The sequence below is a fragment of the Petromyzon marinus genome (assembly GCF_048934315.1).
Source record: "Petromyzon marinus isolate PM22_M1 ecotype Great Lakes invasive population chromosome 83 unlocalized genomic scaffold, UKy_Petmar_22M1.pri1.0 chr83_unloc.3, whole genome shotgun sequence".
NCBI lineage: Eukaryota > Metazoa > Chordata > Hyperoartia > Petromyzontiformes > Petromyzontidae > Petromyzon > Petromyzon marinus.
The window spans coordinates 476,083-498,175 of record NW_027422636.1 but is presented as its reverse complement, the minus strand read 5'-3'; the positions used below and the strand labels follow the sequence as shown (position 1 = coordinate 498,175).

General features: G+C 55.0%; 2 protein-coding genes across 29 annotated transcripts in view; both read left to right on the top strand.

Annotated features, from left to right (window-relative positions):
- LOC116936810 (gamma-adducin-like) overlaps positions 1-22,093 on the top strand; it is a 145,534-nt gene that overhangs the window by 12,977 nt on the left and 110,464 nt on the right. For 22 of the 28 annotated variants that reach the window (XR_012931730.1, XR_012931728.1, XR_012931729.1 and 19 more), the window contains exons 1-2: positions 9,450-9,511; positions 15,680-15,748. The exons of 3 other annotated variants lie outside the window; for them this stretch is intronic. The gene's annotated coding sequence lies outside the window, so the exon portion shown is untranslated. Of the gene's footprint in view, positions 1-9,449; positions 9,512-15,679; positions 15,749-22,093 lie in introns of those variants that run through there. 3 more of the 28 variants (XR_012931714.1, XR_012931711.1, XR_012931726.1) reach the window with 2 other exon arrangements.
- LOC142908395 (uncharacterized) lies at positions 1,020-4,730 on the top strand (the record flags this gene model as incomplete). Its single annotated transcript, XM_076059005.1, has 3 exons — positions 1,020-2,014; positions 2,540-3,386; positions 3,456-4,730. Coding segments are annotated over 3 exons (3,117 nt in total), but the record flags the coding sequence as incomplete, so codon positions are not given.

The following is a 22,093-nucleotide window of genomic DNA, read 5'->3' as shown; positions in this document are numbered from 1 at the left end:
CATGAGTGGAGGAGCCAATCGGAACTGGTCCTCCCCCCACAGCACTGTCCACGACAGAGTTGCTCGTCCGGCACCACGAGGAGGTAGGGGGTTGTTTTGCCGGACACACACACTCACACACAGACACACACACACCCACACACACTGCCACACACACTGCCACACACACTGACACACACACACCCACACACACCCCCACACACACCCACACACACCCACACACACCCCCACACACACCCACACACACCCACACACACCCACACACACACACTCTGCCACCCACACACACACAAAGATAAAGACAAAGATCTCCCATATAGCCTGTAACAGACTGTAGGGGCAAGTGCTGTTAGCGAGCACCTATGAAGGCCGGAACGGTACACGAGGGGGTGGGTGGCCAGCACCACGCTCGACCGCCTTTGTCTCCCTAGTGGCGATGTTTACACACCGCACCAGGTACTCATTTTGAGGCTGAGTCGACCTAGGGGAGGCCCGGGACCGGTTCAGATAATCGTCAGTGGTGTTGGCCGTGAGCGGGAATCGAACCCGGGTCGCCAGGTTCATAGCGCAGCGCGCTAACCGCTACTACACTATCGCTCCCCACAACACACAGTCACAGACACACACACACCGTCACACACCCACACACACACACCCACACACACCCACTCACACACCCACACACACCCACAAAGCCGCACACACCCACGCACACCCACACACACACCCACACACACACCCACACACACACCCACAAAGCCGCACACACAAAGCCGCACACACACCCACGCACACCCACGCACACCCACACACACACACCCACAAAGCCACACCCACACACACACCCACACACACACCCACAAAGCCGCACACACACCCACGCACACCCACACACACCCACACACACCCACACACCCACACACACCCACAAAGCCGCACACACACCCACACACACCCCCACACACCCCCCACACACCCCCACACACCCCCACACACCCCCACACACCCCCATACACACACACCCACACACACACACCCACAAAGCCGCACACACACCCACACACACACACTGCCACACACACACACCCACACACACCCACCCACACACACTGCCACACACACCCACACACACACACACACCCACAAAGCCGCACACACACCCACACACACACACTGCCACACACACACACCCACACACACCCACCCACACACACACACTGCCACACACACCCACACACACACTGCCACACACACACACCCACACACACCCACCCACACACACACACTGCCACACACACCCACACACAACCACACACACACACTGCCACACACACCCACACACACACACACTGCCACACACACACACCCACACACACCCACACACACACTGCCACACACACCCACACACACACTGCCACACACACACACCCACACACACCCACCCACACACACACACTGCCACACACAACCACACACACACACTGCCACACACACCCACACACACACACTGCCACACACACCCACACACACACTGCCACACACACCCACACACACACTGCCACACACATACACACTGCCACACACACACACCCACACACACAAAGCCGCACACTCGCACCACAATTCTCTCTGTCGTTCCCAAACCCTTCCCACTCTGCGGGCCAAACTCTGCCTCTGTGCTGCAGAGTCCGTCAGAGTGGTCCCTGTCAGAGAGGTCCCTGACAGAGAGGTCCCTGTCAGAGAGGTCCCTGTCAGAGTGGTCCCTGTCAGAGAGGTCCCTGTCAGAGAGGTCCCTGGCAGAGAGGTCCCTGTCAGAGAGGTCCCTGTCAGAGAGGTCCCTGTCAGAGTGGTCCCTGTCAGAGAGGTCCCTGTCAGAGAGGTCCCTGGCAGAGAGGTCCCTGTCAGAGAGGTCCCTGTCAGAGAGGTCCCTGTCAGAGAGGTCCCTGCCAGAGAGGTCCCTGTCAGAGTGGTCCCTGTCAGAGAGGTCCCTGTCAGAGAGGTCCCTGGCAGAGAGGTCCCTGTCAGAGAGGTCCCTGTCAGAGAGGTCCCTGTCAGAGTGGTCCCTGTCAGAGAGGTCCCTGTCAGAGAGGTCCCTGGCAGAGAGGTCCCTGTCAGAGAGGTCCCTGTCAGAGAGGTCCCTGTCAGAGAGGTCCCTGTCAGAGAGGTCCCTGCCAGAGAGGTCCCTGTCAGAGAGGTCCCTGCCAGAGAGGTCCCCGACAGAGAGGTCCCTGACAGAGAGGTCCCTGCCAGAGAGGTCCCTGTCAGAGAGGTCCCTGCCAGAGAGGTCCCCGACAGAGAGGTCCCTGACAGTGAGGTCCCTGTCAGAGAGGTCCCTGTCAGAGAGGTCCCTGGCAGAGAGGTCCCTGTCAGAGAGGTCCCTGTCAGAGAGGTCCCTGTCAGAGTGGTCCCTGTCAGAGAGGTCCCTGTCAGAGAGGTCCCTGGCAGAGAGGTCCCTGTCAGAGAGGTCCCTGTCAGAGAGGTCCCTGTCAGAGAGGTCCCTGCCAGAGAGGTCCCTGTCAGAGTGGTCCCTGTCAGAGAGGTCCCTGTCAGAGAGGTCCCTGGCAGAGAGGTCCCTGTCAGAGAGGTCCCTGTCAGAGAGGTCCCTGTCAGAGTGGTCCCTGTCAGAGAGGTCCCTGTCAGAGAGGTCCCTGGCAGAGAGGTCCCTGTCAGAGAGGTCCCTGTCAGAGAGGTCCCTGTCAGAGAGGTCCCTGTCAGAGAGGTCCCTGCCAGAGAGGTCCCTGTCAGAGAGGTCCCTGCCAGAGAGGTCCCCGACAGAGAGGTCCCTGACAGAGAGGTCCCTGTCAGAGAGGTCCCTGTCAGAGAGGTCCCTGTCAGAGAGGTCCCTGTCAGAGAGGTCCCTGTCAGAGAGGTCCCTGTCAGAGAGGTCCCTGTCAGAGAGGTCCCTGTCAGAGAGGTCCCTGTCAGAGAGGTCCCTGTCAGAGAGGTCCCTGCCAGAGAGGTCCCTGTCAGAGAGGTCCCTGTCAGAGAGGTCCCTGTCAGAGAGGTCCCTGCCAGAGAGGTCCCTGTCAGAGAGGTCCCTGTCAGAGAGGTCCCTGTCAGAGAGGTCCCTGTCAGAGAGGTCCCTGTCAGAGAGGTCCCTGTCAGAGAGGTCCCTGTCAGAGAGGTCCCTGACAGAGAGGTCCCTGACAGAGAGGTCCCTGTCAGAGAGGTCCCTGTCAGAGTGGTCCCTGTCAGAGTGGTCCCTGTCAGAGAGGTCCCTGTCAGAGAGGTCCCTGCCAGAGAGGTCCCTGTCAGAGAGGTCCCTGTCAGAGAGGTCCCTGTCAGAGAGGTCCCTGCCAGAGAGGTCCCTGTCAGAGAGGTCCCTGTCAGAGAGGTCCCTGTCAGAGAGGTCCCTGTCAGAGAGGTCCCTGTCAGAGAGGTCCCTGTCAGAGAGGTCCCTGTCAGAGAGGTCCCTGTCAGAGAGGTCCCTGTCAGAGTGGTCCCTGTCAGAGAGGTCCCTGTCAGAGAGGTCCCTGTCAGAGAGGTCCCTGCCAGAGAGGTCCCTGTCAGAGAGGTCCCTGTCAGAGAGGTCCCTGTCAGAGAGGTCCCTGTCAGAGAGGTCCCTGTCAGAGAGGTCCCTGCCAGAGAGGTCCCTGTCAGAGAGGTCCCTGTCAGAGAGGTCCCTGTCAGAGAGGTCCCTGTCAGAGAGGTCCCTGTCAGAGAGGTCCCTGTCAGAGAGGTCCCTGTCAGAGAGGTCCCTGTCAGAGAGGTCCCTGTCAGAGAGTTCCCTGTCAGAGAGGTCCCTGTCAGAGAGGTCCCTGACAGAGAGGTCCCTGACAGAGAGGTCCCTGTCAGAGAGGTCCCTGACAGAGAGGTCCCTGCCAGAGAGGTCCCTGGCAGAGAGGTCCCTGGCAGAGAGGTCCCTGACAGTGAGGTCCCTGTCAGAGAGGTCCCTGACAGAGAGGTCCCTGGCAGAGAGGTCCCTGGCAGAGAGGTCCCTGACAGAGAGGTCCCTGACAGAGAGGTCCCTGTCAGAGAGGTCCCTGTCAGAGAGGTCCCTGTCAGAGAGGTCCCTGACAGAGAGGTCCCTGTCAGAGAGGTCCCTGTCAGAGAGGTCCCTGTCAGAGAGGTCCCTGTCAGAGAGGTCCCTGTCAGAGAGGTCCCTGTCAGAGAGGTCCCTGCCAGAGAGGTCCCTGTCAGAGAGGTCCCTGTCAGAGAGGTCCCTGTCAGAGAGGTCCCTGTCAGAGAGTTCCCTGTCAGAGAGGTCCCTGTCAGAGAGGTCCCTGACAGAGAGGTCCCTGACAGAGAGGTCCCTGTCAGAGAGGTCCCTGACAGAGAGGTCCCTGCCAGAGAGGTCCCTGGCAGAGAGGTCCCTGGCAGAGAGGTCCCTGTCAGAGAGGTCCCTGACAGTGAGGTCCCTGTCAGAGAGGTCCCTGACAGAGAGGTCCCTGACAGAGAGGTCCCTGTCAGAGAGGTCCCTGACAGAGAGGTCCCTGCCAGAGAGGTCCCTGGCAGAGAGGTCCCTGGCAGAGAGGTCCCTGTCAGAGAGGTCCCTGACAGTGAGGTCCCTGACAGTGAGGTCCCTGTCAGAGAGGTCCCTGACAGAGAGGTCCCTGGCAGAGAGGTCCCTGTCAGAGAGGTCCCTGACAGTGAGGTCCCTGACAGTGAGGTCCCTGTCAGAGAGGTCCCTGACAGAGAGGTCCCTGGCAGAGAGGTCCCTGTCAGAGAGGTCCCTGCCAGAGACTTCTCCCTCCCTCCCGTCCTCCGCTCCAGCGTCACCCAGCACCTAGCGACCGGTGCCTAGCAACCGGTGCCTAGCGACCAGGGCCTAGCAACCGGTGCCTAGCGACCAGGGCCTAGCAACCGCAGCCTCACGACCGGCGCCGAGTGCCTAGCGACCACCACCTAGCAACCGGCGCCTAGCAACCGGCGCCTAGCGACCGTCACGCCCACTGATGAGTCTCTGGGTATCTGTGTGGTGAGTCTGTGGGGTGAGTCTGTGGGTATCTGTGTAGTCAGTCTATGGGTCTCTGTGTGGTGAGTCTATGGGTCTCTGTGTGGTGAGTCTATGGGTATCTGCGTGGTGAGTATGGGTGTCTGTGGGGTGAGTCTATGGGTATCTGTGTGGTGAGTCTATGGGTTTCTGTGTGGTGAGTCTGTGGGTCTCTGTGTAGTCAGTCTATGGGTCTCTGTGTGGTGAGTCTATGGGTATCTGCGTGGTGAGTGTGGGTTTGTGTGTGGTGAGTCTGTGTCTCTGTGTAGTCAGTCTATGGGTCTCTGTGTGGTGAGTCTATGGGTATCTGCGTGGTGAGTATGGGTGTCTGTGGGGTGAGTCTATGGGTATCTGTGTGGTGAGTCTATGGGTTTCTGTGTGGTGAGTCTGTGGGTCTCTGTGTAGTCAGTCTATGGGTATCTGTGTGGTGAGTCTATGGGTATCTGTTTGGTGAGTCTCTGGGTCTCTGTGTGGTGAGTCTATGGGTATCTGCGTGGTGAGTATGGGTGTCTGTGGGGTGAGTCTATGGGTATCTGTGTGGTGAGTCTATGGGTTTCTGTGTGGTGAGTCTGTGGGTCTCTGTGTGGTGAGTCTATGGGTATCTGTGTGGTGAGTCTATGGGTATCTGCGTGGTGAGTCTGTTGGTTTGTGTGTGGTGAGTCTGAGTCTCTGTGTGGTGAGTCTATGGGTGTCTGTGTGGTGAGTCTATGGGTATCTGTGTGGTGAGTCTGTGGGTTTGTGTGTGGTGAGTCTGTGGGTTTGTGTGTGGTGAGTCTGTGGGTTTGTGTGTGGTGAGTCTGTGGGTGTCTGCGTGGTGAATCTGTGGGTTTGTGTGTGGTGAGTCTGTGGGTTTGTGTGTGGTGAGTCTGTGGGTTTGTGTGTGGTGAGTCTGTGTCTCTGTGTAGTCAGTCTATGGGTCTCTGTGTGGTGAGTCTATGGGTCTCTGTGTGGTGAGTCTATGGGTATCTGCGTGGTGAGTATGGGTGTCTGTGGGGTGAGTCTATGGGTATCTGTGTGGTGAGTCTATGGGTTTCTGTGTGGTGAGTCTGTGGGTCTCTGTGTAGTCAGTCTATGGGTCTCTGTGTGGTGAGTCTATGGGTATCTGCGTGGTGAGTGTGGGTTTGTGTGTGGTGAGTCTGTGTCTCTGTGTAGTCAGTCTATGGGTCTCTGTGTGGTGAGTCTATGGGTATCTGCGTGGTGAGTATGGGTGTCTGTGGGGTGAGTCTATGGGTATCTGTGTGGTGAGTCTATGGGTTTCTGTGTGGTGAGTCTGTGGGTCTCTGTGTAGTCAGTCTATGGGTCTCTGTGTGGTGAGTCTATGGGTATCTGTGTGGTGAGTCTATGGGTCTCTGTGTGGTGAGTCTATGGGTATCTGTGTGGTGAGTCTCTGGGTCTCTGTGTGGTGAGTCTATGGGTATCTGCGTGGTGAGTATGGGTGTCTGTGGGGTGAGTCTATGGGTATCTGTGTGGTGAGTCTATGGGTTTCTGTGTGGTGAGTCCGTGGGTCTGTGTGGTGAGTCTATGGGTATCTGTGTGGTGAGTCTATGGGTATCTGCGTGGTGAGTCTGTTGGTTTGTGTGTGGTGAGTCTGAGTCTCTGTGTGGTGAGTCTATGGGTGTCTGTGTGGTGAGTCTATGGGTATCTGTGTGGTGAGTCTGTGGGTTTGTGTGTGGTGAGTCTGTGGGTTTGTGTGTGGTGAGTCTGTGGGTTTGTGTGTGGTGAATCTGTGGGTTTGTGTGTGGTGAGTCTGTGGGTTTGTGTGTGGTGAGTCTGTGGGTTTGTGTGTGGTATGGGTGTCTGTGGGGTGAGTCTATGGGTCTCTGTGTGGTGAGTCTAAAGAAGGCAGGACGGGCGTGGTGGTGCTGGCCACCCACCCCCTCTGTGTGTGCCACAGGGTCGGTAGCCTTCGTAGGCGCTCGCGAACAGCACTTGCCCCAACAGTCTGTTCAGGCTATACGGGGGCTCGTTGTACTTTGTGAGTGTTGTGTAAGCGAGCGAGTGTGTGCGTGTTGTGTTTAATTTACAACATTGGCATTAGTGTCGCGCTAAGTGAGGTGCCGGTGGTTTATGGCCTCGTGTTAAACTACGAGAGAGAGAGCACACACACAGACACACACACACAGACACACACAAACACACACACAGACTAACACAGACACACACAGCCTAACACAGACACACACACACACACAGACACACACAGACACACACACACAGACACACACACAGACACTAACACACAGACACACAGACACACACAGACACACACACTAACACAGACACACACAGACACTAACACAGACACACACAGACACACACAGACACACACCCACAGACACTAACACAGACACTAACACAGACACTAACACAGACACACAGACAGACACAGACAGACAACAACAACCGCCATTCGCCACTAAGTGGCGGTGACGTCACCACGACGCTTGTGCCAGGCTATGTGCACCCTGAGGCCACGTGAAGTGTCGAACGCCCGCTGGCAGGAGGTCACGGGGCAGACCCAGGTGCCATGGGTCGACTGACTGAGATGACTGGCTGATGCACCACCTGTGCCCCCTACTGTGCCAACCTGCTGTGCTGACTCTAGCCCTGACTCACTGACACTGACACACTGACTCTAGCCCTGACACACTGACACTGACACACTGACTCTAGCCCTGACACACTGACTCTAGCCCTGACACACTGACACTGACACACTGACTCTAGCCCTGACACACTGACACACTGACACTGACACACTAACACACTAACACTGACACACTGACACTGACACACTGACTCTAGCACTGACACACTGACACTGACACACTGACTCTAGCCCTGACACACTGACACACTGACACTGACACACTAACACACTAACACTGACACACTGACACACTGACACACTGACACTAACACACTGACACTAACACACTGACACTAACACTGACACTGACACACTAACACACTAACACTGACACACTGACACACTGACACACTAACACTGACACACTGACTCTAGCCCTGACACACTGACTCTAGCCCTGACACACTGACACTGACACACTAACACTGACACACTGACACTGACACACTAACACTGACACACTGACACACTGACTCTAGCCCTGACACACTGACACTGACACACTGACACACTAACACTGACACACTGACTCTAGCCCTGACACACTGACTCTAGCCCTGACACACTGACACACTAACACTAACACTGACACACTGACACTGACACACTAACACTGACACACTGACACACTGACTCTAGCCCTGACACACTGACACTGACACACTGACACACTGACTCTAGCCCTGACACACTGACACTGACACACTGACACACTAACACTGACACACTGACACACTAACACTGACACACTGACACTAGCCCTGACACACTGACACACTGACTCTAGCCCTGACACACTGACACACTGTCGCTAGCCCTGACACACTGACACACTGACTCTAGCCCTAACACACTGACACACTGACTCTAGCCCTGACACACTGACTCTAGCCCTGACACACTGACTCTAGCCCTGACACACTGACACTAACACTGACACACTGACACTAACACTGACACACACTAACACTGACACACTAACACTGACACACTGACACACTGACTCTAGCCCTGACACACTGACACACTGACACTAACACTGACACACTGACTCTAGCCCTGACACACTGACACACTGACTCTAGCCCTGACACACTGACACTAACACTGACACACTGACACTAACACTGACACACACTAACACTGACACACTGACACTGACACACTGACACTAACACTGACACACTGACACTAACACTGACACACACTAACACTGACACACTAACACTGACACACTGACACACTGACTCTAGCCCTGACACACTGACACGAACACTGACACTAACACACTGCTTCTAACACACACTAACACTGACACACTGACACTGACACACACTAACACTGACACACTGACTCTAGCCCTGACACACTGACACTAACACACTGACACACACTAACACTGACACACGAACACTGACACTGAGCATGCATGATGGAGTGGGCGTGGCTTAATACGCATGGGCGTCCCCCTTGGGTGGGGCGTGGTCTAGTTTAGATGTGGGCGTCTCCGTGTACCCTTAAGCATCCAATGGAGCTTTTGGCGGTGCGTGTTGCTCCGCGTGAGTGGGCGTGACGCCACGGTAGTGGGCGTGGTCCCATGTGAATGGGCGTGGTCTCGTAGGAGTAGGCGGTAATCCGTATCAGTGGGCGTGCCCCTCCCCCGTAGTCGTGCGCGTGGCGTCCGTAGGAGTGGGCGTGGCCGCCGTATGAGTGGGCGTTGCCCCGTGGAGATTTTGCGTGGCCCCGCGGGAGTGGGCGTGGCTGCCGTGCGTGTGGGGTGTGGCTGCTGAATGAGTGGGAGTGGCCACACGGGAATGGGCGTGGCCCCGTATGAGTGGGCGTGGCCTCGCTGGAGTTAGAGGTGCAGCATTGGTGAGACTCACTCACTCAACCTCAGGAGGAGGACTGCACCTCAACTCGGTCACTCAGTGAGCAGAGCGGGGAGAAACACAAACTCCTCACACTCACCCACTCACTCACACTCACTCACACTCACCCACTCACACTCACCCACTCACTCACACTCACCCACTCACACTCACCCACTCACACTCACCCACTCACCCACTCACACTCACTCACACTCACCCACTCACTCACACACTCACCCACTCACTCACACTCACCCACTCACTCACACTCACCCACTCACGCTCGCCCACTCACACTCACCCACTCACACTCACCCACTCACACTCACTCATTCACCCAATCACACTCACCCACTCACACTCACTCACTCTCAGTCACTCACTCTCACACTCACTCACTCAAACTCACTCACACTCACTACTCACACGCTCACACACTCACTCACACCACCGCACTCACTCACTCACACTCATTCACTCACACCACCACACTCTGCTCAACTCTCTCACACCACCGCACTCACTCGCACTCACTCACACTACCGCACTCGCTACACACACACTCACTCACACTCACTCACACTCACCACCCACTCTCAATCACCCACTCACACTCACCACCCGTTTACACTCACCACCGCACTCACACCACCCACTCACTCTCAATCACCAACTCACCCACCCACTCACTCACACTCACCACCCACTCACTCTCAATCACCCATTCACCACCAACTCACCACCCACTCACTCTCAATCACCCACTCACCACCCACTCACCACCTACTCACCACCCACTCACTCTCAATCACCCACTCACCACCCACTCACCACCCACTCACTCTCAATCACCCACTCACCACCCACTCACCACCCACTCACTCTCAATCACCCACTCACCACCCACTCACCACCCACTCACCACCCACTCACTCTCAATCACCCACTCACCACCCACTCACCACCCACTCACTCTCAATCACCCACTCACCACCCACTCACCACCCACTCACTCTCAATCACCCACTCACCACCCACTCACCACCCACTCACTCTCAATCACCCACTCACCACCTACTCACCACCCACTCACCACCCACTCACTCTCAATCACCCACTCACCACCCACTCACCACCCACTCACCACCCACTCACTCTCAATCACCCACTCACCACCCACTCACCACCCACTCACTCTCAATCACCCACTCACCACCCACTCACCACCCACTCACTCTCAATCACCCACTCACCACCCACTCACTCAATCACCCACTCACCACCCAATCACCACCCACTCACCACCCACTCTCTCACACTCACCACCCAATCACCACCCACCCACACTCGCCAACCACTCACTCACACCACCCACTAACTCTCACCCACTCTCACTCACCACCCACTCACCACCCACTCACCACCCACTCACTCTCAATCACCACCCACTCACCACCCACTCACCCACTCACTCTCAATCGCCCACTCACCACCCACTCACCACCCACTCACTCTCAATCACCCACTCACCACCCACTCTCTCTCAATCACCCACTCACCACCCACTCACCACCCACTCACCACCCACTCACTCTCAATCACCCACTCACCACCCACTCACCACCCACTCCCTCTCAATCACCCACTCAGCACCCACTCACCACCCACTCACCACGCACTTACTCTCAATCACCCACTCACCACCCACTCACGCTCACCACCCACTCACGCTCACCACCCACTCCCACTCACCACCCACTCACCACCCGCTCACCACCCACTCACTCTCAATCACCCACTCATCACCCACTCACCACCCACTCACTCTCAATCACCCACTCACCACCCACTCACCACCCACTCACTCTCAATCGCCCACTCACCACCCACTCACCACCCACTCACCACCTACTCACTCTCAATCACCCACTCACCACCCACTCACCACCCACTCACTCTCAATCACCCACTCACCACCCACTCACCACCCACTCACTCTCAATCACCCACTCACCACCCACTCACCACCCACTCACCACCCACTCGCACTCACCACCCACTCACTCTCAATCACCCACTCACCACCCACTCACCACCCAATCACCACCCACTCACCACCCACTCACTCACACCACCCACTCACCACCCACTCACTCTCAATCACCCACTCACCACCCACTCACCACCCACTTACTCTCAATCACCCACTCACCACCCACTCACTCTCAATCACCCACTCACCACCCACTCACCACCCACTCACTCTCAATCACCCACTCACCACCCACTCACCACCCACTCACTCTCAATCACCCACTCACCACCCACTCACCACCCATTCACTCTCAATCACCCACTCAGCACCCACTCACCACCCACTCACGCACTTACTCTCAATCACCCACTCACCACCCACTCACGCTCACCACCCACTCCCACTCACCACCAATTCACCACCCGCTCACTCTCAATCACCCACTCACCACCCACTCACCACCCACTCACTCTCAATCACCACCCACTCACCACCCACTCACCACCCACTCACTCTCAATCACCCACTCACCACCCACTCACCACCCACTCACCACCCACTCACCACCCACTCACTCTCAATCACCCACTCACCACCCACTCACCACCCACTCACTCATTCACCCACTCACCACCCAATCACCACCCACTCACCACCCAATCACTCTCAATCACCCACTCACCACCCAATCACCACCCACTCACCACCCACTCACTCACACTCACCACCCAATCACCACCCTCTCACACTCGCCAACCACTCACTCACACCACCCACTAACTCTCAATCACCCACTCTCACTCACCACCCACTCACCACCCACTCACCACCCACTCACTCTCAATCACCCACTCACCACCCACTCACCATCCACTCACCCACTCTCAATCGCCCACTCACCACCCACTCACCACCCACTCACCACCCACTCACTCTCAATCACCCACTCACCACCCACTCACCACCCACTCACTCTCAATCACCCACTCACCACCCACTCACCACCCACTCACTCTCAATCACCCACTCACCACCCACTCGCCACCCATTCACCACCCACTCACTCTCAATCACCCACTCACCACCCACTCACTCTCAATCACCCACTCACCGCCCACTCTCACTCACCACCCACTCACTCTCAATCGCCCACTCATGACCCACTCATCACGCACTCACCACCCACTCACTCTCAATCACCCACTCATCACGCACTCACCACCCACTCACTCTCAATCACCCACTCACCACCCACTCACCACCCACTCACTCTCAATCACCCACCCACTCACCACCTACTCACCACCCACTCACTCTCAATCGCCCACTCACCACCCACTCACCACCCACTCACTCTCAATCACCCACTCAGCACCCACTCACCACCCACTCACCACCCACTCACCACCCACTCACCACCCACTGATCACCCAATCAATTTCAATCACCCACTCACCACCCACTCACTCAATCACCCACTCACCACCCAATCACCACCCACTCACTCTCAATCACCCACTCACCACCCACTCACTCTCAATCCACCACTCACCACCCACTCGCCACCCACTCACCACCCACTCACTCTCAATCACCCACTCACCACCCACTCACCACCCACTCACTCTAAATCACCCACTCACCACCCAATCACCACCCACTCACTCTCAATCACCCACTCACCACCCACTCACCACCCACTCACTCCCAATCACCCACTCACCACCCACTCACCACCCACTCACTCTCAATCACCCACTCACCACCCACTCACTCTCAATCACCCACTCACCACCCACTCACCACCCACTCACTCTCAATCACCCACTCACCACCCACTCACCACCCACTCACTCTCAATCACCCACTCACCACCCACTCACCACCCACTCACGCTCACCACCCACTCACACTCACCACCCACTCACCACCCACTCACTACCCACTCACCACCCACTCACTCTCAATCACCCACTCACCACCCACTCACCACCCACTCACCACCCACTCACGCTCACCACCCACTCCCACTCACCACCCACTCACCACCCACTCACCACCCACTCACTCTCAATCACCCACTCACCACCCACTCACCACCCACTCACTCACCACCCACTCACCACCCACTCACCACCCACTCACTCTCAATCACCCACTCACCACCCACTCACCACCCACTCATCACCCACTCACCACCCACTCACTCACCACCCACTCACTCACCACTCACTCACCACCCACTCACCACCCACTCTCAATCACCCACTCACCACCCACTCACACTCACCACCCTACTCACCTCCCACTCACTCTCAATCACCCACACACCACCCACTCACCACCCACTCACTCACTCACCACCCACTCACCACCCACTCACTCTCAATCACCAACTCATCACCCACTCACAACCCACTCACTCTCAATCACCCACTCACCACCCACTCACCACCCACTCACCACCCACTAACTCTCAATCACCCACTCACCACCCACTCACCACCCACTCGCAATCACCCACTCACCACCCACTCACTCTCAATCACCCACTCACTCACCACTCACTCACCACCCACTCACCACCCACTCACCACCCACCCACTCACCACCCACTTACACTCACCACCCTACTCATCACCCACTCACTCTCAATCACCCACTCATCACCCACTCACTCTCAATCACCCACTCACCACCCACTCACACTCACCACCCACTCACTCTCAATCACCCACTCACCACCCTACTCACCACCCACTCACCACCCACTCACCACCCCTACTCACCACCCACTCACCACCCACCCGCTCTCCCTTGGCGCACACACACACAGAGTGGCGGGGGTAATGGGACGCGGGATTTATGGTTTTACGTTAGGCTTGACACTGTCGTGAGCACAAACCCACGAACCACATTTACAGTCCTATCGAGCCCTCTCCTCCCTCTCTCTCTCTCTGCCTCGGAAGCCCTGGAGGCTATCGGCTCTTCCACGTGCCCACGGTTGTAAGGTCGTCCGCACTTTGAAGACGTGTCTTTTGATTTAAAGCTTTCGAGACCGCGGGCATTCACGTTCTCGGTTCTTTCGGTAAAGTCGCCACGTGGAGGGGGAAACAATGAAATGATAAAAATATAAAATCGATAAAATTCTCGCGACGTCTCGACCGCGACACAAGCAGTCCATCATCAGGTTTTCGCACGTACAATGTTCATGACGTCGTAAGATTTTTATTTCGAGTTAAAGCTTTCGTGACTGCAATGATTCATCTTCTTTGGTTCTTTTGGTAAAGTCACCACCACCACGTAGAATGAGAATAAAATAATAAATTGATAAAATAAAATAACACAATAATATTCTAACACGACGTTTCGGCCACAACTCAAGCGGCCTTCATCAGGTGAAGGGACGAGACTGTCTGGTAGGACAGCGCTGGAGTGCTAAATTCTCTTGTTTGATTTGTACTAAGTGCCTCGGTGAATGTGTATGCTCTGACTTTAACATAGCTATTTCTGTGACCAGTTACAAGCTAATCACTCAGCTATTTCAATGCTAAATTCTATGCTAATTCCTTTGTCAAGGGGTGCCTCTGCGGATGGGTATGCTTTAACTTAGCTATTTCAATGCTAAATTCTATGCTAATTCCTTTGTCAAGGGGTGCCTCTGCGGATGTGTATCCTTTAACTTTTAACATAGCCATTTCTGTGACCAGTCACAAGCTAATCACTCAGCCATTTCAATGCTAAATTATATGCTAATTCCTTTGTCAAGGGGTGCCTCTGTGGATGTGTATACTTTAACTTAGCTATTTCAATGAGCCATTTCAATGCTAAATTATATGCTAATTCCTTTGTCAAGGCGCTTTGTTTCCTCTCACACAGCTTAAAGGTCGTGATCTGAACGTGGCTCTTTCACTCCAGCGCTGTCCTACCAGACAGTCTCGTCCCTTCACCTGATGAAGGCCGCTTGTGTTGTGGCCGAAACGTCGTGAGAATATTATTGTGTTATTTTATTTTATCAATTTATTATTTTATTATCATTCTACGTGGTGGTGGTGACTTTACCGAAAGAACCAAAGAAGATGAATATTATTGTTTCGGATTTTTATTATTTTCTTGTTTTCCCTTGTACGTGACTTTTGCCGAAAGCACCAAGAATGAGACGTAGCTCTTGTTTGTTACTTTGCTGACAGCCCCGCCACGGTCGACGTTCCGAGCTCGCCCGACGGGATGTGCGTCTGAGCGAGCCGTTCGTCCACAAGGTAGGCGCCGTGGAAAGTGCATCGTCTTTCCGTCTCTCTGATTGTCACTCTCTCACTCGCTGTCTGTCTCAGAGAAAGAGAGAGAGAGAGACACCCAGACCCAGGGCTTGAACCCTGACCCCAGGGGTCTCGGCGTCTCCCACACGGCCACCGTGAACCCCCTGAGAGAGAGACACCCAGACCCAGGGCTTGAACCCTGACCCCAGGGTCTGAGCGTCTCCCACACGGCCACTGTGAACCCCCTGAGAGAGAGAGAGACACTCAGACCCAGGGCTTGAACCCTGACCCCAGGGTCTCAGCGTCTCCCACATGGCCACTGTGACCCCTCTGAGAGAGAGAGAGAGACACCCAGACCCAGGGCTTGAACCCTGACCCCAGGGTCTCAGCGTCTCCCACACGGCCACTGTGAACCCCCTGAGAGAGAGACACCCAGATCCAGGGCTTGAACCCTGACCCCAGGGTCTCAGCGTCTCCCACACGGCCACTGTGAACCCCCTGAGAGAGAGAGAGACACCCAGACCCAGGGCTTGAACCCTGACCCCAGGGTCTCAGCGTCTCCCAGACGGCCATCGTGAACCCCCTGAGAGAGAGACACCCAGACCCAGGGCTTGAACCCTGACCCCAGGGTCTCAGCGTCTCCCACACGGCCATCGTGAACCCTGTGATGGACCCTTGGCTTGCGTAGTGCCCTGCCAGTGTTTGTGTTGGCGTGGTCCCGACAGGGTTCACAATGGCCGGTTCCCTGGCCGCGCTGTGTGGCCTGGGTGGGTGAATGTTAGCAGAGGGTGGGCTACAGAATCAACACTCCCTGCGTGGCGAGTCTGTGGGTCTCTGTGTGATGAGTCTATGGGTCTCTGTGTGGTGAGTCTGTGGGTTTCTGTGTGGTGAGTCTGTGGGTCTCTGTGTGGTGAGTCTGGGTCTCTGTGTGGTGAGTCTGTGGGTCTCTGTGTGGTGAGTCTATGGGTCTCTGTGTGATGAGTCTGTGGGTCTCTGCGTGGTGAGTCTATGGGTCTCTGCGTGGTGAGTCTGTGGGTCTCTGTGTGATGAGTCTGTGGGTCTCTGCGTGGTGAGTCTGTGGGTCTCTGCGTGGTGAGTCTATGGGTCTCTGTGTGGTGAGTCTGTGGGTCTCTGCGTGGTGAGTCTGTGGGTCTCTGCGTGGTGAGTCTATGGGTCTCTGTGTGGTGAGTCTGTGGGTCTCTGTGTGATGAGTCTGTGGGTCTCTGTGTGGTGAGTCTATGGGTCTCTGTGTGATGAGTCTGTGGGTCTCTGCGTGGTGAGTCTATGGGTTCTAGATTTAAAGCTTTTGTGACTGCAAAGATCCATACTCTTTGGTTCTATTCGGTAAAATCACGTAGGTAAAAATTAAACACTCCGGTCAAAACCATCACACTACCATATATAGCAGGCATTACTAAAAATATATCCAAAATTCTAAACAAACACAAGATCCAGGTCCGGTTCAATACAGTACACAAAATTCGTGATCTGATCCCATCCGTGAAGGATGTCATTCCTGCCTTACAGTACCCCGGGGTTTATAAATTGAGTTGTACCTGCGGTAACTGCTATATCGGGGAGACAAAGCGACATGTCTCTGACCGAATTCGCGAGCACAAATCAGATTTGAAACACGGCAGAACGAATTCTTCTGCCGTGGCTGATCACTGTTACAACGCTGTGGGTGATCACGATATAATTTTCTCCGATACCAAGGTCCTTTGCAAACCCACGGGTTTTTATCAGAGATTTGTTCACGAGGCAATTCAGATCTACAAACACGGACACAATTTCAACCAAGAAGATGGTTTCAAATTAAGCAACCATTGGAAAGATGTTCTAAATCGAACCAAACATTTAACTAATTTTCAACGGTACAGTATATTTTTCAAGTTAGTGGTACCCCAAACTTTCGCAGCTCTTAAAAATTCCCTTTTCACCCCATCAATATGTAAACTCCCCCTCCCCCCCTCGCCAACCGGCATGTTCACCCGCATGTACACCACCTCTACACCGTTCATCATGCTAAGTCGGCCAATCAAATGCTAATTTTTACGCTAATTCCTTTGTCAAGGCACCTTGAGTACTCTCACACAGCTTAAAGGTCGCGGTCTGAGCTTGGCTGTGTTTCACTCCAGCGCTGTCCTCGAGACAGCCTGGTCCCTTCACCTGGTGAAGGCCGCTTGTGTTGTGGCCGAAACGTCGTGATTTTTGTTTTATTTTTTACCTACGTGGTGACTTTACCCAATAGAACCAAAGAGTCTATGGGTCTCTGTGTGGTGAGTCTGTGGGTCTCTGTCTGGCGAGTCTGCATGGTGAGTCTGTGTGGTGAGTCTATAGGTCTTTGTGGTGATGATGTGGGTCTCTGTGTGGTTAGTCTGTGTGGTGAGCGTGTGGTGAGTCTGTGGGTCTCTGTGTGGTGAGTCTATGGGTCTCTGTGTGGTGAGTCTGTGGGTCTCTGTGTGGTCAGTCTGTGGGTCTCTGTGTGATGAGTCTGTGGGTCTCTGTGTGGTGAGTCTGTGGGTCTCTGTGTGTGGTGAGTCTGTGGGTCTCTGTGTGGTGAGTCTGTGGGTCTCTGTGTGGTGAGTCTATGGGTCTCTGTGTGGTGAGTTTATGGGTCTCTGTGTGGTGAGTTTATGGGTCTCTGTGTGGTGAGTCTATGGGCCTCTGTGTGGTGAGTCTGTGGGTCTCTGTGTGGTGAGTCTGTGGGTCTCTGTGTGGTGGTGAGTCTGTGGGTCTCTGTGTGGTGAGTCTATGGGTCTCTGTGTGGTGAGTCTATGTGGTGAGTCTTGTGTGGTGAGTCTATGGGCCTCTGTGTGGTGAGTCTGTGGGTCTCTGTGTGGTGAGTCTATGTGGTGAGTCTTGTGTGGTGAGTCTATGGGCCTCTGTGTGGTGAGTCTGTGGGTCTCTGTGTGATGAGTCTGTGGGTCTCTGTGTGGTGAGTCTATGGGTCTCTGTGTGATGAGTCTGTGGGTCTCTGCGTGGTGAGTCTATGGGTTCTAGATTTAAAGCTTTTGTGACTGCAAAGATCCATACTCTTTGGTTCTATTCGGTAAAATCACGTAGGTAAAAATTAAACACTCCGGTCAAAACCATCACACTACCATATATAGCAGGCATTACTAAAAATATATCCAAAATTCTAAACAAACACAAGATCCAGGTCCGGTTCAATACAGTACACAAAATTCGTGATCTGATCCCATCCGTGAAGGATGTCATTCCTGCCTTACAGTACCCCGGGGTTTATAAATTGAGTTGTACCTGCGGTAACTGCTATATCGGGGAGACAAAGCGACATGTCTCTGACCGAATTCGCGAGCACAAATCAGATTTGAAACACGGCAGAACGAATTCTTCTGCCGTGGCTGATCACTGTTACAACGCTGTGGGTGATCACGATATAATTTTCTCCGATACCAAGGTCCTTTGCAAACCCACGGGTTTTTATCAGAGATTTGTTCACGAGGCAATTCAGATCTACAAACACGGACACAATTTCAACCAAGAAGATGGTTTCAAATTAAGCAACCATTGGAAAGATGTTCTAAATCGAACCAAACATTTAACTAATTTTCAACGGTACAGTATATTTTTCAAGTTAGTGGTACCCCAAACTTTCGCAGCTCTTAAAAATTCCCTTTTCACCCCATCAATATGTAAACTCCCCCTCCCCCCCTCGCCAACCGGCATGTTCACCCGCATGTACACCACCTCTACACCGTTCATCATGCTAAGTCGGCCAATCAAATGCTAATTTTTACGCTAATTCCTTTGTCAAGGCACCTTGAGTACTCTCACACAGCTTAAAGGTCGCGGTCTGAGCTTGGCTGTGTTTCACTCCAGCGCTGTCCTCGAGACAGCCTGGTCCCTTCACCTGGTGAAGGCCGCTTGTGTTGTGGCCGAAACGTCGTGATTTTTGTTTTATTTTTTACCTACGTGGTGACTTTACCCAATAGAACCAAAGAGTCTATGGGTCTCTGTGTGGTGAGTCTGTGTGGTGAGTCTGTGGGTCTCTGTCTGGCGAGTCTGCATGGTGAGTCTGTGGTGAGTCTATAGGTCTGTGTGGTGATGATGTGGGTCTCTGTGTGGTTAGTCTGTGTGGTGAGCGTGTGGTGAGTCTGTGGGTCTCTGTGTGGTGAGTCTATGGGTCTCTGTGTGGTGAGTCTGTGGGTCTCTGTGTGGTGAGTCTGTGGGTCTCTGTGTGATGAGTCTGTGGGTCTCTGTGTGGTGAGTCTGTGGGTCTCTGTGTGTGGTGAGTCTGTGGGTCTCTGTGTGGTGAGTCTGTGGGTCTCTGTGTGGTGAGTCTATGGGTCTCTGTGTGGTGAGTTTATGGGTCTCTGTGTGGTGAGTCTATGGGCCTCTGTGTGGTGAGTCTGTGGGTCTCTGTGTGGTGAGTCTGTGGGTCTCTGTGTGGTGGTGAGTCTGTGGGTCTCTGTGTGGTGAGTCTATGGGTCTCTGTGTGGTGAGTCTATGTGGTGAGTCTTGTGTGGTGAGTCTATGGGCCTCTGTGTGGTGAGTCTGTGGGTCTCTGTGTGGTGAGTCTATGTGGTGAGTCTTGTGTGGTGAGTCTATGGGCCTCTGTGTGGTGAGTCTGTGGGTCTCTGTGTGGTGGTGAGTCTGTGGGTCTCTGTGTGGTGAGTCTGTGGGGTGAGTCTTGTGTGGTGAGTCTATGGGTCTCTGTGTGGTGAGTCTGTGGGTCTCTGTGTGGTGGTGAGTCTGTGGGTCTCTGTGTGGTGAGTCTATGGGTCTCTGTGTGGTGAGTCTATGTGGTGAGTCTTGTGTGGTGAGTCTATGGGCCTCTGTGTGGTGAGTCTGTGGGTCTCTGTGTGGTGAGTCTATGTGGTGAGTCTTGTGTGGTGAGTCTATGGGCCTCTGTGTGGTGAGTCTGTGGGTCTCTGTGTGGTGGTGAGTCTGTGGGTCTCTGTGTGGTGAGTCTGTGGGTCTCTTTGTGGTGAGTCTATGTGGTGAGTCTTGTGTGGTGAGTCTATGGGCCTCTGTGTGGTGAGTCTGTGGGTCTCTGTGTGGTGGTGAGTCTGTGGGTCTCTGTATCGTGAGTCTATGGGTCTCTGTGTGGTGAGTCTGTGTGGTGAGTCTGTGTGGCGAGTCTGTGGTGTTTGTGAGCGAGAGCGTGCCGAGTCTGGGTGGTGAGTCTATGGGTCTCTGTGTGGTGGTGAGTCTATGGGTCTCTGTGTGGTGAGCGTGTGGTGAGTCTGTGTGGTGAGTCTATGGGTCTCTGTGTGGTGAGTCTGTGTGGTGAGTCTATGGGTCTCTGGTGGTGAGTCTGTGGGTCTCTGTGTGGTGAGTCTGTGGGTCTCTGTGTGGTGGTGAGTCTGTGGGTCTCTGTGTGGTGGTGAGTCTGTGGGTCTCTGTGTCGTGAGTCTGTGTGGTGAGTCTGTGTGGTGAGTCTATGGCTCTCTGTATGGTGAGTCTATGTGGTGAGTCTGTGTGGTGAGTCTGTGGGTCTCTGTGTGGTGAGTCTGTGTGGTGAGTCTGTGTGGTGAGTCTATGGCTCTCTGTATGGTGAGTCTGTGGGTCTCTGTCGTGAGTCTGTGTGGTGAATCTGTGGGTCTCTGTGTGGTGGTGAGTCTATGGGTCTCTGTGTGGCGAGTCTGCGGTGTTTGTGAGCGAGAGTGTTTTCCGTCGCGCACTCCCCTCGCCACAGTCGCGTCCGCAGGCGGGAGCCGATAGCGAGCACCCCAACCGCAGGCCCACCACTCGCTCAGCCAGCCTGCCCCTCTACTGCTGTAGTTATAACTCTACCAGCAACAACAACAACAACAACCACCCTGACATCACTCAGCTCCCCACTCACCCAGCCCCCCACTCACTCAGCCCCCCACTCACTCAGCCCCCAACTTAGCCCCCCACTCACTCAGCCCCCCACTCACTCAGCCCCCCACTCACTCAGCCCCCCACTCACTCAGCCCCCCACTCACTCAGCCCCCAACTTAGCCCCCCACTCACTCAGCCCCCCACTCACTCAGCCCCCCACTCACTCAGCCCCCAACTTAGCCCCCCACTCACTCAGCCCCCCACTCACTCAGCCCCCCACTCACTCAGCCCCCAACTTAGCCCCCCACTCACTCAGCCCCCCACTCACTCAGCCCCCCACTCACTCAGCCCCCCACTCACTCAGCCCCCCACTCACTCAGCCCCCAACTTAGCCCCCCACTCACTCAGCCCCCCACTCACTCAGCCCCCCACTCACTCAGCCCCCCACTCACTCAGCCCACCACTCACTCAGCCCCCAACTTAGCCCCCCACTCACTCAGCCCCCCACTCACCCAGCCCCCCACTCACCCAGCCCCCCACTCACTCAGCCCCCCACTCACTCAGCCCCCCACT